The following is an 18,099-nucleotide window of genomic DNA, read 5'->3' as shown; positions in this document are numbered from 1 at the left end:
CTAACCGGTTGTTTTGACGACCAGCTGTGATAGACCACTAGCTAAAAGCATGTGAGACAATGCAAATATGCTCACAGTTACATCACAGATTAACAGTATGGGTCAAAAACAAATACACACCTGTAGCAAAAGACAGTTTGTTTTTATTAGCTACTGTTACATGTTTTAAAAATCAGATACATTTTCATAAAAAGAACTCCAAGGCACAAAAAGAGAATAAACTGCATAAAGGCCCGACATCACCTCTAAGGGTGATGTTGCATATACTGACTGGATGCATTTAAGCATCATGGCATGTTTACAATTTGGAATCTTAGAAACTGTTTGAGATACAATTATGCACAAAACTTATCCATCATCTAAAAATACTTTAAAAACTCTTTTTAAAAATCCTGAACTTCATGTGTTCTGGTTTTGGCACTTAGCACATGATCTAACAAATATATATATATAAAAAACAAAGTAAAAACAAGAGACTATATATTGTATGAAGAACTGTTTCAAGCAGTGCTGTTGCATGGAAAGTTTAAACTGAAGGCCAAGCTGCAGCTGAATGCCTTCAGATCTCTTTAGAAGAGAAAACGAGTGGGTGGGGTGGGGGTTTGGCCATGCGGGAGGGTGCTTGGATGTGGTGAGGGTTTAAGCGCTTTAGAAGCGAGCCCGGATGCGCTCCAGAGGGTCTGTTTCCCACATTTTGGCGTCCCAGGCTTGGAACCAGCCGGTGAAGGTTGGAGGCTCTGCGCCCTGCTTGATGGTGACGACAGGAGTGCCGTGCCGGCCGGCAGGATCAGAGTCCACATACTCTTTGGCTGAAAGGGAAAACAGCAAAGTTGTCACTCTCAGTGCCCTGTGGTGTGTACCTATTTAAGCACCCAAAAAGAACATGTCTGCTTAAGCTACCATTAGGTCATAATTTCATATTCTCTAGGTTCATATTCTTTTTTTAGATGATGATGATGGTGATGGGGATGAAGATGAGGTACTTTCAGTTTAATTCAAACTACAACAATATCAGCTGTTATCCATGAACTCAGCAAAGATGCTGCATATAGATCATTAACAAGTTATGTGGATAAACTTCTGGTGGTAAAAATCTGGGCAGAGGATGCAGTCATGCTCTCCACGTTCACCGTGTGGACGATGAGTTAATCCAATAACCTTTTAGCTCCAGCTCTTCCAATCTAACTGGCATCCAGATGAATATTTCCAGGAATGACAGCACCAGGCTAATGTTTATAAACACTGAGAGAATGAAACAGTGTGACTAAAGGGATAAAGGGATAATTATTCACCGATTTTAGCCGACCCAGTTTTTTCCACTTCATTGGCCTCATTGCCAATCCAGAGGAAGATCTGTGGAAAGGTGAAAAAAATGAGTACGTCAGCCCCAGAATATCAAGTTTGGTTGAGAATCCAAACGTAAGCATTTGGAATAAACTTCAGATGAAACATTTAATTTCAACGTGCTGTGCACACAACAGGCAGCTTAATGCTTTGGCACTTTTACAAGGACACAAACCCACCTGCTCCCAGGTGTCCAGGAGCATCACATCATCAGTGGCCAAATCAGACTGATTGAAATCTCCGGGAACCTCCTCAGCCTGAGAAAGGGACAGAGGTCAAGAGGATATGTAGAAATGGAAACAGTCACAAATTGTGATGGCGAAATGGTAAAAAAAACCTCAAAAGCTGGGAGAGGATTTTTTTGGTATCATTAGAAACATAAAGGGCAAGCAAACTAATCATTCTCCAGCTCACAATGAGGCGTCCGGTCTTGTTGGAGCAGCCGAAGAGGCGTGGGGTTTTCACTGTGTTCTGAAGAGATCGAGAGGTCTGATACTCCCGCTTCCCGCCCAAGGCAGACCAGAACGCAGCTGAAAGGGGAAGCATGCATGTTACTAATTGTGATGGCATTTTTAATCTCTCCAGCAAGCTGTGAGGCAAAAAAGAGATCTAAAAAGTGTCTGAATTGTGCTGCGTATGGTGCTCTGTTATTATTCCTTTCATTTTGACAGTAGTGTTTAATAATTCAATCGACAGTTACATAATCTTAATTCCACTTATTCTGACACCATTCTTATTTTGTCACATCATTGTGCTGTGAGACAACTGTGTCTGTGTCAAACACTGCGCTGTTTAAAGTCCATTTCACTCAATCTTCTGTCATTTCAGTACGACTTAAATATCGGTGTTCGTTGTTTAATCAATAATGTTTAAATCAACAGTAACATTTCCTGCTCTTATGTTTTATTCCATAAGTAGCCATCTGCCGATCGGTCTCTCAGGATCCACCCACCAGGCTCTTTGCCCTCCGCCACCTCAGTTGCGCTTCCTCCCAGGAAGCTGGTGACATATTTGGCACCGGCCATCTCCTCCTCCGTGGCCCCCACGCCCCTCCACAGGAACATGGAGTCCGGTGTCTTCAGCACGAATACGTCGTTGGTGTTCAGGGAGGCAGCAGAGGGCTCCACCTGCATGCAGTTGGGTGGTTTCAGGGAGGGAAATAGAGAGAGCGAGAGAGCGAGAGAACTTGAAAGAAGGGCATGACATATTCAGTACCTATTTTTATCTTTCCTCTACACACACACAAAAAGTCGAAGTTGAAGTAGGCAGCACTGAGTCATAAGAAACAAAAGTCAGGGAAAGCCTGTTTTTTCATTCAGTGATCCTGACTGGGACACAATGCCAAAATAAAAGCCCAGAAATGCCCCAAACGTGGGGGGAAATTCCAGGTTTTTATACACAAAGGGAAAAATCTGGCATAAGTGCATTTAATTTACACAAAGATGTGATTTATGCAAGTAATTTCCAATGAAATACATACAGTACCTACGATCTGGTAGTTAATGTCACTACCGAAAGAGGAGAAAGATGCCTACATCTTTAAGCTCATGTAAAGCCAATGAAAACGGCAACATGCAAAGCACGACTCTCCACAGTGACTTACTGGAATGCTGCATGTATGTGATCCAGATGTACGGCAACATTTATTTCTGTATGTATGTATGTGCGTATATTTGTATGTATATGTGCGTATGTATGTATGTATGTATGTATGTGCGTATGTATGCATATATGTGCGTATGTATGTATGTATTTATTTATTTATTTATTAAGGATTCCCATTAGCTGTGTGTGTGCCAAAACAGAGCAGCAGTGTAATAAATCCCAATGGTGAGATCCAGACTTGGGGAGACTCACCTCCACTGCACGGGTGGCCCGGGTGGAGCTTTGGCGGATGTGGAAGAGGCGGGTGCTCCCAGCGCGGCTCTGGCCCCCCTTACGGGAGGTCCCGCCTAGGTGGATGATCATTGGCTTGCCCTTGAACAGGCTCATCAGGTGAGCGGGCTCTTGGCCTTGAGTGACACGCACCTGCGAAAGTTCACAGCAATGTAATCAAACTTGATCACTTCATCCAGTCACTAACCTGAATACTTTTTAACACCCAATCAAAAGTCATCCATGTCTAATGACACTGACCTGCACAGGAGCCCCGCCCATGGAGTCATCCAGTTTCACAGTCATGAAGGCTGAGGCAGCCAGCTCATCCTGAGTGCACTTCAGTCCTTGCCTAAAAGTAAGGAAGCATACCAAAGGAGTCACGCTTACACCTGGTGAACTAGAGATATATATTTTATAGACCAATAAAAATTAACATTTTGGCTAGCTAAGGCTTATCCATCAAAAGAAACCCTGCGTTTAAATCATAGCGCCTCCTGTTGGGTCGGGGTCAACCCTCACCAGGTGTAGATGATGTGCTGCTCCCGTCCTCCCAAGCGGTAGGAGTAGAGGATCAGATAGCAGTCTCCTCCGAAGAACCCGCCATAGCTGGAGGGTTCCACAGGAACTTTCTCCCCTCCCTCCACACGCCAGATCTAAGGCAGAACCAACAAAACCTCTACACTGAGACCTCACACTGGAGAAGACATTTATTCATTCCAATGTATCAGAGGGCTGAGTTCATTTCTGTGATATTTGGTATACAGTACCAGTCAAAAGTTTGGACACATCTTACATTTTTTTGTGTTTTCTTTACTTTTATTATTTTCTACATTGTAGATTTATACTGAAGACATTTAAACTACCAAAGAACACATATGGAATGATGTACTAAACAAAAAAAGTTGTATCTACCATGTAGAAAATAATAAAATCAAAGAAAAATCTTCTCAAAAAATGAGAAGGTGTGTCCAACTTTTGACTGGTACTGTATATGTGTTTGTAAATTGGGATATTTATATATGATATTGAAATAAAATTAATTTTTATTACAATTGTAGATGTAATATGAAATTAAACTAATGACTGTTGATTGTAATGTTTATGTGAATGCATATTACCAGACGTTATAAGGTTGTTGCACATGGCTGATAAGGGTCTTTGTGACTACCACAACGTTTATGATTTTACTTCTATCCAATGTTTATAAAACATTGATCTTTGATATGTGTAGTTTAATCTTATATGCACACCATCGGACAGGGGTGGTGAAATCATTTGTTTAGAAATTATTTTGAATGTTGGTATTTAAGGGGAATTTCCACGATAGATGATTTTAGCCAAAGACAGCAATAAAGTATTCCGTATGCAGCTGCAAATGCAGTTGATCAGTTTGTGTGCTGTGTGGGAAACCGAACCCATGACCAGAGTGTTGTAACAGCTCTATGCATCAGTTAAGAGACAGGAAGTGTACAGAGTTGAGATTAGCAAAACAACAGGCTCTGAGTGTCTGTGGACATTTATACCTGGACCTTCCCAGTGCCATCATCCACCATGCCGTGCTGAGCTGACATGGCTTTGTTGGAGTGGAGGGAGGCGGTGTCGAAGGGGATCTGCTCAATGCGAGCGATGCGCCCAATAGTGTAGGCCTGGCCAGGGCCAGTGGTCTGGTCCTTGTCCTTCCAGTCGGAGAAGAACTGCTTGAACAGAGTTGTCTCTCCACCAGCCGGCATCACTTGGATCTACACACACACACACACACACAATCCAGAGGCAAGATTAAACTTAAGAGATCTACTTCTAACTATGATCATAACTATGATGAATCCAAGTATAATCTGGGAAAAATAGATGACCTCCAAACTGATATTTTATCACAATAATATTGATGACATTTTTTTAATGAAATTGTAGGTGTGTGCTGTACCTGGGTGTTCTTTGAGTAGTTCTTCTCTTTGATGAACTGCTCAGCAGCCTTCATAGCAGCCTTTCTCTCAGCAGTACTTGCAGTTGGCCCTACGAAGGGAGGTCAAAATACATAAAGACGTCTTAAAAGTTACATATCAGTTCTTTAGAATCAGTTATATTCAGAAACAAAGAAGCAATTAAATTGTGTTTTGACATGTCACTTGCAGTGCCTGCAATAAAACAGACAAACACACAAACCCTCAAACATACAACAAACATAAAACATTCAATTACATATTGACAAAGTGAGTTGTGGGTCTCAAATAAAGTGCTTGAAATAACTAACATAATATAAATCGATTCTAACATCAGCTGAAATAGTGCAAGTTAAGTGAGATTCATTCAGAGTAGCCTACCCAGACAGTGAGTTATCTACCTCTCCCCTACCTTTCCACAGGAAGATCTTGTTGTCCACACCGTTGTCCAGAATGTAGCACTCGCCGGGAGAGAGCATTTCCTGTTTGAAGGGGCTTGCCTGGGCCACCAGAGATGTCTTCATGGTGCCTGCGGCATCAGAGATCTACACGACAGAACCATTTAACAACCGTCAATTGAATATAAATATGCATTATATAAAGTATAAAAACAACAGCCAGTATATATGAGTAAATATCGGATTCCCTAAATAGTATGGGATACAAAAAGTGCACATTCATACCATGTAGAGAATATCCTTCTTCATATAAAGACATATAAAACAGCACTTACACATCAATTAATATAGGGCAGTTTCCCCCAATTAGTATGGGATACATGTTAGAGAAAAAGTTCATAGTCATACCATATAGAGAACACCCTTCTTCTTGTTGGCTCTGTCGACATTCTCATCGTCGGGAGTTCCTGCAGCAATATTGGGTTTGGGCCCGAGTGCCTGAAAATAAACAGGAGTATTCCCTATGAAAAGAGGCTGATGGTTGGCCATGATGAGTCACTGCTGTGCCTCACAAATCAAACCCAACAGCTTGGCAAGAGATTGCAGGGTTTGTCCTAGTACACAATTAAGCACTAATTCACTAGTCCATTTGTAAATATTGTAAAGCCAGGATTCAGTAATCAAATGTTTCCCTTCATGTAGTAACTCACTAAGTAACTTGGCAGGGAAATCTTTTTTAAAGGTTTTGAAAAAGTAAGACTAACATTTGTATTACTAATATTTCAATATAAAAATGTACTGCATTGAAGCAAATACTTATTATTTCATACATTATTTTGTATGATTTCAGGTAAATATATCAAATATGAAATATGATACAGCAAGCATTTAAGGTAAATTATCTGTAAATCCCTCCATTGTGTTTGTATTGCAATTCATGATGCTGACAAAAAGATTATATCTCAGCGACTCTTGATGACACGAAACTTTGTATATGGGCTCCTTCCTGAGGTGGTGCAAAAATGTTGCCTCATTTGATCACTGGGGGGCACGGTAAAAAGATAAAACCTTTTATTGCTATTTACTATTTGGCATCCGCTGCATTCCAAGTTTGTTTTGCAACTTCCTGCACTTGTCATTATTAGATGAAGGGAACTATGCTAGACTTCTGCTTATTAGGGTATTTGTGCAGCAGGCAAATCTACAATGTAGGCTATTGAAACTGCCCCACTAACATTCTTTATGATTCCATTTCCTCCAGTTCTGCAACAACTACATTTTCACACAAGCTTACATCAATGATGGCCTGCGGCTCTGCTCCTTCCTCCACCATCTCCAGCTTTGCACGGCCATTTCGCTCGTTGTCACGGATGTCTATCGCCACCTGAGAGGCTTTCAGACGCTCAAAGCGGTTGCACTCGCTACCGCACCACTGGTAGATATCCTGTGGGTTAAAATTGTAAAAAATTAAAAGGTGAGGTATTCAGCAAGCAAGGTGAGGCTTTTATCCAAGGCGACTTACAGACAACCTGCAGCGACTGAAAATCAAACCCAGGCCAACTGCTTAGAAAGTGGTGACGCTAACCACTGGTTAAGCAGGACATTTTCATTTCAGTTTAATTTACAAAAGCACTGACATACATCTACAACTACTTGTCTTGTCTCTGATCAGGCCTGTGATTCTGTTATAACCATAGAAGTAGAAAACATTACAGTGGACACTTAAATTCCCACCAAAGTAAATGGGGAGGGGGGGGGGAGTAGATGTGATCCAACATTTTGATTGCAGACAACGTACGTTATGTATGTAACTATGGATCTGTGAGACCAAAGGATGACCGTCACTACGGTCTAAATAGAATGATAACCTTTGTTCCTCCTCCTCTTGAGACCTTATACATGAACAATATCACGCCCATGACCCCTTACGACTCGATCGACCCCTTACCTTGAACGCCTCAGAGTGTTTCGAGTGACAAGGATAGTGACGGCCATCCTTAGGTCTCACAGATCCATAGTTCATTACTTCATAACTTACAAACTCTTTTGACTTCATTCTGATTATCACTACGGTCTAAATAGGATGACTCATACCAAAAGGGTCGTGAGGAACAGAAGAATCTAATTATCCGAACCACGCTGGGCCACAGACATCAGAACGGTGGTTACTGGTACAGGGTAAAGGGTAAATGAAGTCCAGACTAAGAAAATGGGTTGCACCAGTACCAGACATACCTAGCAGACCCCACACTAACCCCACCAACTGCAAAGAGTGATATAAGACACAGTAGGGGCTACAATACGCATCGAACATTGTAATTAACATATATTTGCTATGTTTCACTGATAGATAAATCATTCAGCCAATCATTCATTAATACAACTTCCGTGAATACGGAAGTTTCTCATTTCTCCATTCTGGTCAGGAAACTGGTCAATCATTAATTATAATTACTTCCAGGTATACCAATCGTCTACCCCTCCACCCATCATTAACCGACAGGCGGAACAAAGGTTATCATTCTATTCAGGCTGCAGTGATGGTCAGAGTGAGGTCGTAACAGACCTCCATTACTTTAACATGAACAAGACTGTAACCCTATGAAAGCTGACACCTGTAAAACATGTAATAATGGGCCTTGTGTCTATTCCACTGTTTTTTACTGCCATACTACAGGCTGTGGTCAGTCTGTCCTCACCTTGCCCAGGTCGATGATGAAGCAGTCTCCGCGGTTAAAGCTGGCCCAGGCCATGTTGACCTCAGACGCCCTGATGGCCCGACGGCCTTTGATGTGCAGCAGGCGTTTCACGTTCATGTCGTTGGTCACCACATGCTGGAAACCCGACGCCACCCCACCTTTCTGCAAGGGGAGAAAAAAGCAACAACATGGCCAGACGTGAGGGTCTCAGCTAAGCTCAAGTAGGCCGACACCATTTGACACTCAATCAGTATGGAGGAATGACTGTTGACTTATTGAGACTACATTTATTTTTAAGACAGATGCTATTATCCAATGTCAGCCACAGTAGAGACGAGTTTTATTAGTATGTGCTTCCTGGGTTCCGACCCCACAACCTCGGTGTGGTTAGCAGTTTACTCTATCTGTGCAAGTCTAGATACGCTCTTTCTCTATCTCTCTCTCTCTCTCCCTATCTCTATCTCACACACACACAAACACAAGAGCTCTCAAGGTTAGCAGTGTGTCCCCTCAGGAGATTACTTTGCTGCTAGCGTGTTCCTGTGATTTTCCCCCAACACTGCACAAAGCAGTCACGACATAATGGAAAGATGGCGCTGACTCCACTCACTAAATGGGAAAAAGCTGCGTTATCACACTGGGAAAACAGAATCCTATTCACCAGAATAAGCCACGGTACCTGCCTCACTCCAGTGCTTTCCTACCCAGAAGCTTTTCCCTCCTTGCCAAATTTATATCTAATTAGCAGAAATGTAACACAGATGTGCTCGACCTCAACTGCGCCACCATTTCAAACTCACCATGGTAACAGCCTATGGATAGAACACTCCCTGTCTGAGACAAAGAGGAGGGGACACTTCACATACAAAAAGACCTAACATGCTCCTGAAATAATACACTGGGTGAAGGCCACAACATCAAGGCCTTAATTACACGCAAGGCCTTAATTATGTTGCCATCACGTTGAGTTACACAAGCTTGCGGAAATAGACCAGTTTTAGAGAATGCATAACATGTGTACTGACATCTTCAGTTTTACGATACCTGGGTTTGACGAAAATGTATTATTTGCACTGATAACTTATCTAATAATACAAATGTTGACACCTTCTCTGGAATTTTTACTGTGAGTTCCACTTTAGCCTATTAATGTTAAACTTGAACCACTTCCTCATTCTTCTTTCTTTCAGTTCTTTTAACACCATGCAAATAATAATTTGAACAATGATGTGTACCTTCATTCTTTCAAAAAATAAACTACAATCCACCATGTGGGCCTACTTCTTCCAGTGAAAAAAAAAACATATTTTAAATAACTTGTCTTACACTAATTGCTGTGAACAGAGACAGAAAAGGCAAACATAGTCTGTACAATAACATTTAAGGAATACCACTGTTTTGGGTGGTTAAATCAATTAGCCTTTACACTTGAATATTGTGAACAACCACTTTTAAACAATATGCCAAAGAATGTTGAAGGAAAAAGTTTGTATTTAGACTGTTACCAGGGGCAACTAAGAATGATGTATCTAACCTTGTATTTGATTCCAGACTTGAAATAACCAAGGAAACTGAGAGACTCATTGTTCTGGACCTCCCGGAACTGAACTGGGCCGCCTCCCAGGAAGTCATCCAGCTGGGTGGCAAAGATGGCAGCAGCACCACTTTCATCCTGGGAGCACTCATTACCTAAGGCACCAACATCAACCATCAACACAAGAGCTGAGGTGTGTGTGTGTGTGTGTGAGTGAGTGAGTGCGTTGTTGTTGTTGCGTGTGTGTGTGTGTGTGTGTGTGTGTGTGTGTCTGTGTGTCTGTGTTGGGGGGTATATCTTTGAAAGGTGTGCCAAAACATATACCTAGTGTATATGTTAATCCAGGAGGCCAACAGATATCTTCAGGAATCATTTAAAAAGCTCATAGAATATATCTAAAATGGTTACTAAAGGAACTAGAAGTAAGAAGTAAGTTAAATAAGAAGAAATTTTCCGTCCCAGGGAAAGTGTGTTATCTTGAATAATAACGTTTCTGGCGACAATAGATAAGATTGAATATCGTATTCTGAGCAAAAATTTAGGGAACTATTTTTTGAGGATGTGGCTGCAGTACACTGATAGGGTGTGAAGCAGTACCTATGAGTTACTTTCTGCAATTTTGCGACCTGTCTAACGAATATGTGGATGAGTGTGACTTTATAACAGATATATTCTTGTGCTAAACTTGAGCATTTTGTGAAATGTACATGTAAACATAAGCACTAATATGATCATTTTAGAAGAACAGGAAGTAGAAGAAAGAAAACTTTGACACTATGTGCACAGTGGTGGTCATATATAAATAGGAGAACAGCGTCTTCGTGAGTTTCAGAACCGTGCATGTGAACTATTTCTCAAACAGGAACTTGTGGTAAAGATATGACGGGCAACAGTGCCTTTGTCTCTTCCTGCAGAGAAGGGTGGATGTAGTAGTAGGGGGCGAAGGTGGTGTAAAGAAGGAGACTCACCCAGCCACATGTGGATGTACTACGAGGGGGCGGAGGTGGTGTAAAGAAGGAGACTCACCCAGCCACATGTGGATGTACTACGAGGGGGCGGAGGTGGTGTAAAGAAGGAGACTCACCCAGCCACATGTGGATGTAGTAGGAGGGGGCGGAGGTGGTGTAAAGAAGGATGTAGGCGTCCCCAGTGTAGAAGTTTCCATAGAGCTGCTTTGGCACGGGCGTCAGGTCCATCTTCTCCACACGCCACACCTGCAGGCCGGGCTCTTTCCCCGCCGTCTGGAACTCTTTGTGGACAACCATGGTTCTTCAATCTGCTAGACAGGGACAAACAGGAAAACCATGGTTCTTCAATATGCTAGACCGAGACAGAAAGGAAAATGCTAAACTATTGTATATATCAGTCTATAAAGGGTTAGCATTTGTAAAGTGGTGTCTCAAAGGGTTGAATGCACTTTGCAGACTCATTCCCAGTTTTCTAATGGTTGCTGTTTCTTTTTTTATCATGGCTTTTCTCACCTGTGGTAGAGCAAAGGTACCTGTTCGATTGCTTGGTGAAATATGTCATAAATGGACAAAGGGCAGTCATTTAGTTTGTGATTAACATACCCTAAATCTAACCTGTCTACACAGACAACATCCTAGTCACCATACAGTACCATACACCTTGTTTATGGTAAAGGGCTTCTCCTCGGGCTGTCAACCCTTTGGAGTGAACACACGCTCACTATGAATCAAAATACCCAGTGGGACCAAACCGTGCGCAGGTGTTTATTTACTCTGAAAACAGTGCACACAGGTGACACATGGAACAAAGTCCATATCCACCTAAATGTCATCCGCTTACAATGAGTTCAGCATTCATTAAAGTAGAGCAAGACGAGTATTGGTGGTGTACCAAGTGTATTATGAATGCATTTCATTTGCAGATACCCCGTGATATGTCTGTGTGTCTGTGTCTGTTTACTCACGGTAAATAACCGCGCCCATTCAGTGCCATAAAGGGTGGGTCAACAAAAGCGAGTATACGGGGTGTGTGAGTATACGGGGTGTGTGAGTGTATGGTTTTCTCAAAAGGGCTTTCCCAGTGGCACCAAATCAGATGGCTTCTGCTCACTCTGACATTTTTCTTCCTGCAGTGTCAAGACTGGATTTTCTTAAATCTAACCAATCTAAGAAATATAACCTGAAGTCTAATCAATGGGGTATTTAAAATGAATCCGACATGCAACTAAATGTAGGCCTTGTGAATACTTGTGGGTTTTAAAAAGGGAATATTACAGGCAGAGAATGCCATCTCTCTAAAAAAGGACCACTTCATTTGTCTACTAGGCTATAAACCCGCAGCGTTTTCCACGTAACACCATTTAGCTCAACGGTCGTGCGTGCTTGGCGTGCATTCTGAAAGTATCTTCAAACATTTTCGTGGTCTGGCTATGACTCATCCCCGAGTCGTGTGCTTACATGCGTGTGGAGTGTTTAAAAAAAAGCCACAAGGTCTCTTTTTTCTGCCGAGTTTCTGGTGCAAAAAACCACTGGGCAACCACTGCGCTCCACCTCCAAACTAACAGAAAGTGAAAAAATATCAGTTTGATAACCAGTAGCCTATACATTAGAGAATGAATGGTTGGTATAAAGGACAGACCCGTAACAATAGCTATGAGTGGGTTTAAAGTTGGCTTAACTAAAATGTCAACTGAAATGTACGTGGAGCGGTCGGAACAAAAAAGCTACTAAACGCATAAAGGACCAGACAGACAACATACAGACAGTTATCAGTGACATAGACCAGTAAAAACATGCTCCCTACATTCCGCAGGCTAAGAAAGTTTCTACAGAACCGCTCTTCACGTCGAAAGGAAGCTATTACATAATACAACAACAGTGCCAATGACTTAAAATCTATTGGTGTAAAATGAAACCCTGATTTATTGTACCGTTACGTGCAACATAATTCCAGATTTCTTTGCAACTGTATCACTCGTCGAGATGAAAAAGGTTTTAATGTACAAACAGTTTAGACGTGAAAGTTCCTCTCACCTAACAGTAAAACGATAGTTGAATGTATAGTTAACAGGATTAAATCGATGAAACCTCAGAACGAGCATTTAAATTGTGATCTAATGTATTACCTGTTGATTTCTTTTGTAAATGGTGTCTGGGGTTCGTCTCTCAGTTCGATGAAGGCAGATGTGGAGTGCCGCTGCAGCCGCTGAGTAGTCCAGAGTCTGCGCCAATCCATGGCACGCTGGTCTGATTTATACACTTATGCACTGTCAGGGGAGAGGCTTGTCACTGGCCAATAGCACGCCATTCTCGTAGTCTTCACAGTGCAACTAAACTTCAGCAGCCTCAACTTGGTGCTTAACACACCCTTTCTTTGTCTTTATTTTGAGATTTTTTCACCAACATTCATTCATGTAGTCACTGGCATTAATGCATTCCATGACAAATTCAAATTATTATCAGTTTATTGCAAAAAACAAAATACTAAAAAAAGATTAACTTTGTTTATGGCTCATATAAAACCACCTCTGTTCTGCGCCAATTCAATTAGGGTGTCAGGTCCCCTAGGGATATGAGCATAAACCATGTCAACTAATAAAGACAAACGGAGCAACCTGGTGGAACTTATCTTTTCGAGTCAAACACAGTCAGACTTTAGGTTATCTAAAGAGTGGAAACTGATCATTGATGAAGTACTAATGGGATATTATTTCATAGGTGATAAGATAACACTTATGTATAAATGAATGCATAAGTGTTATTGTATCACCTATGAAATAATATAATGCAAATTAGCATTACAGTGCATGACACTTAAGTCTCTACGTTTTCCAGAAATATGATACTGTATAAGAAACAAATAAATCTTGTTGTTTCAAAGTGGACTTTCAGGTTGAATAAGCAATATTGTGAGTTCTAATTTGCATGCTCTGAATGTTTGTGAGAACCAATGCAGAATCTTTGCAGTCTTTAAAAAGCCAGAGAGCACAGTGGAATACTTTCCAGACCTAAAAACAACTCAGCACAACACAAGACAACACAAGACAACGCAAGACAACGCAAGACAACGCAACGCAGCACAAGACAACACATGAGTACAGGTGTGGCTGCATTCCCAGTCTCTGTGCAGCCACACCTAGCAGTTATCAATAATGAGTCTTCGGGGAAGAGTTTAGCTCACCAAGCTGTCTGCAGCCTGAGTATGTGACTCTATATATCCAAACTATAAAGAGAGGAAGAGCTATAGTTACGTAATAAATAGTATATAATGCATAGAATGCGTGTGTATATATAAAGAGAAAGACAGAGTGAAAAAGACAGGAAGAGTGAAAGAGACAAGGTAAACTCACAAATCTAGATATTGGTAGGCTGACACAGTACATACACACACCATGCTTTCTCACTCACACACACTCTCTCTCTCTCTCGCTCGCTCTACCACACAGAAACACACACACACTCTCTCGCTTGCTCTACCACACACACACTCTCTCTCACTCTACCACTCAGAAACACCCACACACACACACACACACACACACACACACACACACACTTCCAAGTACTGTGCCTCCCTCCACCTGCACACCAGAAGAAGCCACTCCCTTGCAGCTGGCAGAGAAGCTGTGGCAGGACACCAGGCCCAAGAGCCAGCAAGCTTTCCTTTTAATATTCCCCACAGATCCCCTCGGAGCCACCACATGGCCTGTGCACGCAGCTTAATCTGCATTTTAGTGAGACTGCCGTACAAGGATGCAACGGTAATCTCTAAGGCATCGTACAAAGTGGGGATGAAATTGCATCACATGTGTAGGTGCCAGATTTTGGTCAAAAGGAAGACGAAAGTTTTTCTCTTTCTGTGTGAGATAGTACCCATCTCCACCTCCACAACTCAGTTTTCTTGTATTTTGTTTTTATTGTACTTCGACATCACAACAACATTCAACTACATTCTACATGACAACAGGAATACTGTTTTTAACAGAAGGGAAAATCTCTAGGATTCCAGTTTAATGACAACAACATGACAGCCTTAGTCACAACCACAGTGACTCAGACTAAGAGGAATCTAAGAGGAGAAGTTTAAACAGGGAACTTTCTTCACACAGTCGTTCTGTTTCACTGACAGCTTTCTTAGAAATTGAGAGAGAAAACAACCTAAAACAAACACCTGACACTACACCCACTTACACAGTATTCACAGTACAGCATTCACATCACACACCTTTTCTGCACAGCCATCTTTTTTTTTTACTGAGTTTGAAGAGTGTTTCTAAAATAATTGCACAAGGCCTAAAATGGCTTCCCCAATCTACCAGCAAAGCTCAAGCTTCTGACCACCAGATTCTATCTTCCCTTCAGCCATGTTAGTACACCGACCTGACCTTATTCGCTTTAACAGTGAGATACAAACTCTTTAAAACCACATTCATTGGTGTCTTGCACTGGAGAACACATCACCTAGGAGACGCAGAGTTGCTTCTCACAGAGCTGTGGCCCACACACAAGGCCGGACTGTAACAATCATTCAGGCCAGTAATTTGACTCCATCCCAGCTCACCCTGTTCAGGATAATCAGCAGACCTGTCATTTTGTACTCTAACCCTATTTGTTGATGTAACAGGATGCACGGGATGTCCAGATTACAAAATACAAAAATTTGAGACTTGCCAAAAGGTAGCATGAATCTGAAAATCTGAATTTCTGGTCAAATTTGGCACTAGAAACATAGTCAACGATAAACAACAATATTTTCCATGTAAATGATCGTGTTAAGTTTGCCATATTCTAAAGTTGTGCAACATGCTTTCTTAAAACTTCAATTATTCATTCTTTATTTGCATCCCCATAAGCTTCCTCAAAGTGAGAGTCGCGTCTGATCCGTGGATTCTGAGAGGTCCAACTCATTCCTGCTTGCTCTATTATCACTGGTCAAGTTGACAGTTCATGCCAGGCCACAACAACCCTCAGGTCTCCAGGAAATGTCCCGGTGGCCCTGAGGTTCTGTCCGCCTGTGCCCACACAGCACAGTGACCTGTGAGCTAAGCTGATGTTTGCATCAGTAGGGCCTACTGTGACTGCTTAATGTAGGGAGAGATCCCTGTATTTGCCTTTTGGGCCCAAAGGCTGGGGGCATGGTGGCTACCCCAACACTGATATTCTTCAAATCTGATGGAATGCCTAATGGCTGTTGCCAAGAATAACAAGACAGGACACTTCCACGGACTAAAATGATTGCACTGGGAGTGTCCCAGATATATCTTATCTTCTTACTGGCAGTATGTAGTGGGCCCCTGAAGTTGTTTCAGGATCCATACCTGACACGGTGTGCAGCCTAGCGGCCGGATCAATGGGTTAATGGCGCGTGGCAGGGTGACAGTGGAGTGAGGTGTGCGACGCTCCGGCCCCCGGATGACTGAGCAGCAGCTTTGGCCTGGGCTGAGGGCATAAGCAGCCAGCTAAACCCCTCACAGCAGCCTCAGCACTTTCAGCCATTGTTCCGGCCAGCCAAGACCCGCGCACACAAACACTCACACAGACAGACAGACAGACACACGCACGCGTACTTACACACACACAGAGACAGACAGACACACGCGCACGTGTACTTACAAACATACACACACACACACACACACACACAGACAGAATATCACACCTCGCAAAAAATGTACCATGCTCATACGCCCAGAAGTAACGTGTATGCACAGACAGACACAATGATTGTCACACAAAACGTAGAACTGAACCATACCATTTTTTATGCACACACGCACAAACAAAAAGGCGGCACCTGTCCTCGTTCACACACACTTACTACACACACCGTCTTCAAGCCATGCTTGCAGTGTGGTACAGAGAAGGAAAACATGAGTGGATTGTTGGAATGTTGTTGTTGGTATTTTGGCACTCATCAAGAATTACCTAAATTTTCTTAATTACTGTCAGCATCCTTTTCTCAACTGCTACTATTACATAATACACATTTCCTGTTGTGTATAGGCCTGCAACTGAGGATTTCACCAGAGCTTTTATTTTGACACAACAGGAAGGCCAGGAAGGAGTGAGCCTGCAGCAGTGGAAACTTACTCTGGAACTCCCCTCGCCAAGCTGTGCCAATAGCAGACTGGGCCACGGTGGCTCCTGCTCCTGAGCTGCACAGCTTGACTGCTGAGGAGGCCAGAAACAGAGGAGGATTAAAGCTAGGAAGAGTAGGGAAGAACAGGGCAGAACATGACATGGCAGGGCAGTTCTATTACCCCGGCTTGATGCTCTGTCATCTCCTCATGTTTCTCTGGGTTGGCTGAGGGCTGTAGAGGGTGCTGTCCTCACGAGGGTTCGACTGCTGAGGACGACCAGGGCAGAGGAGAGCAGTGCAGATCCATGCATCCCAGCTTGCCAATACTCTGTGGCCTCGTCATGTTTCACTGGCACTTAAAGGAGGCGAGGTGCGGACTGTAGCGCCCACTTCTGAAGACGATGACTATGATGATTCTTCCAGTGAGCTTGCTCCCCCAAAGGAGGCCAGAGGCCGGGGGAGGAGTGGGGTTAGCGGGAGGAGGGGGAGGAGTGGGGTTAGCGGGAGGAAGAGGAGGAGGAGGGGGAAGGGGTGAAGAATCACCGAATGTTCCCCAGATGTTGCTCCACTCTCATTTCCTGCCCGAGCCTCTGGGCTTGTATGGCACAGCCATGCTAAACCCCATCTCTCTGCTGCCAAGCAGGATGTGCCACGTTTCACCGGATTAGCACAGCCGGCACCGCTGCAATTACCGTAGCCTCTGCTGATACCAGAACTATCACTAAGACAATACTTCTGTTTTCATTTCAAACAATGAAGTAGCCATTTTATAGATGAGTGTGTGTGTGTGTGTGTGTGTGTGTGTGTGTGTGTGTGTGTGTGTGTGTGTGTGTGCTTGTTTCTGTTTCTGTTCAGACGCCCCAGCATGTTCTCAGTTCTTTTTGAAAGCTGTGAATGCCGTACCCTGGCACTGCCAAGCGCCTAAATCACTCAGGCAAAGGTTTTTTTTTGTGTTCCCCACCTCAAAATCTCTGGCATGGCTACACAGCCCAGCAGAGCCCCTCAGAGGAGCCATGTTGAGTGTGGTGTCTTCACACAGACACACACACACACACACACACATACAAACACATCCATTCACACACACACACACACAAAGACAGACCCATCCACACACACACGCAGCAAACACCACCTCCTGGTCCGGAATCTCCCTGGCCTCTCTACACTGTCATCTCAAGGCCGCAGATCAACCCACTGTGGCTTTGACTACACGACAAGTGAAGAGCTGGGAAAGAGCCCTGGTGCAATGGCCCGTT

General features: G+C 43.0%; 1 protein-coding gene across 2 annotated transcripts; it reads right to left on the bottom strand.

Moving 5' to 3' along the window:
- Nucleotides 1-123: 123 nt before the first annotated feature.
- scinla (scinderin like a) lies at nt 124-13,009 on the bottom strand. Of its 2 annotated transcripts, none has more exons than XM_031574553.2 (17): nt 12,888-13,009; nt 10,878-11,072; nt 9,794-9,948; nt 8,260-8,421; nt 6,855-7,004; nt 5,969-6,058; nt 5,575-5,707; nt 5,147-5,235; nt 4,746-4,961; nt 3,742-3,875; nt 3,481-3,571; nt 3,202-3,372; nt 2,297-2,471; nt 1,759-1,874; nt 1,524-1,601; nt 1,293-1,353; nt 124-809 (listed from the first exon to the last, which is right to left on the bottom strand). In XM_031574553.2, exons 2-17 carry the CDS (start codon nt 11,056-11,058, stop codon nt 649-651), a joined length of 2,163 nt encoding a protein of 720 aa, XP_031430413.1. In that variant the 5' UTR covers nt 11,059-11,072; nt 12,888-13,009; the 3' UTR covers nt 124-648. The 2 variants fall into 2 exon arrangements, with proteins under 2 accessions (XP_031430413.1, XP_031430414.1); XM_031574554.2 differs by having other exon boundaries at nt 10,878-11,069.
- Between the last annotated feature and the right edge of the window lie 5,090 nt (nt 13,010-18,099).

Source organism: Clupea harengus, chromosome 10 (genome assembly GCF_900700415.2).
Source record: "Clupea harengus chromosome 10, Ch_v2.0.2, whole genome shotgun sequence".
NCBI classification, from domain to species: Eukaryota; Metazoa; Chordata; class Actinopteri; order Clupeiformes; family Clupeidae; genus Clupea; species Clupea harengus.
Note: the sequence above shows the minus strand (reverse complement) of the source record. Positions and strands in the feature narration are given on the sequence as shown.

Coding starts and splice junctions, on each gene's coding strand:
- scinla (XM_031574553.2), bottom strand. CDS start 11,058: ATGGTTGTCCACAAAGAGTTCCAGACGGCGGGGAAAGAGCCCGGCCTG. Junction 5,236..5,574: donor CAAGATCTTCCTGTGGAAAG/GTAGGGGAGAGG, acceptor CTCCCTTCGTAG/GGCCAACTGCAAGTACTGCT. Junction 3,876..4,745: donor ATGGCACTGGGAAGGTCCAG/GTATAAATGTCC, acceptor GTTCTGCCTTAG/ATCTGGCGTGTGGAGGGAGG.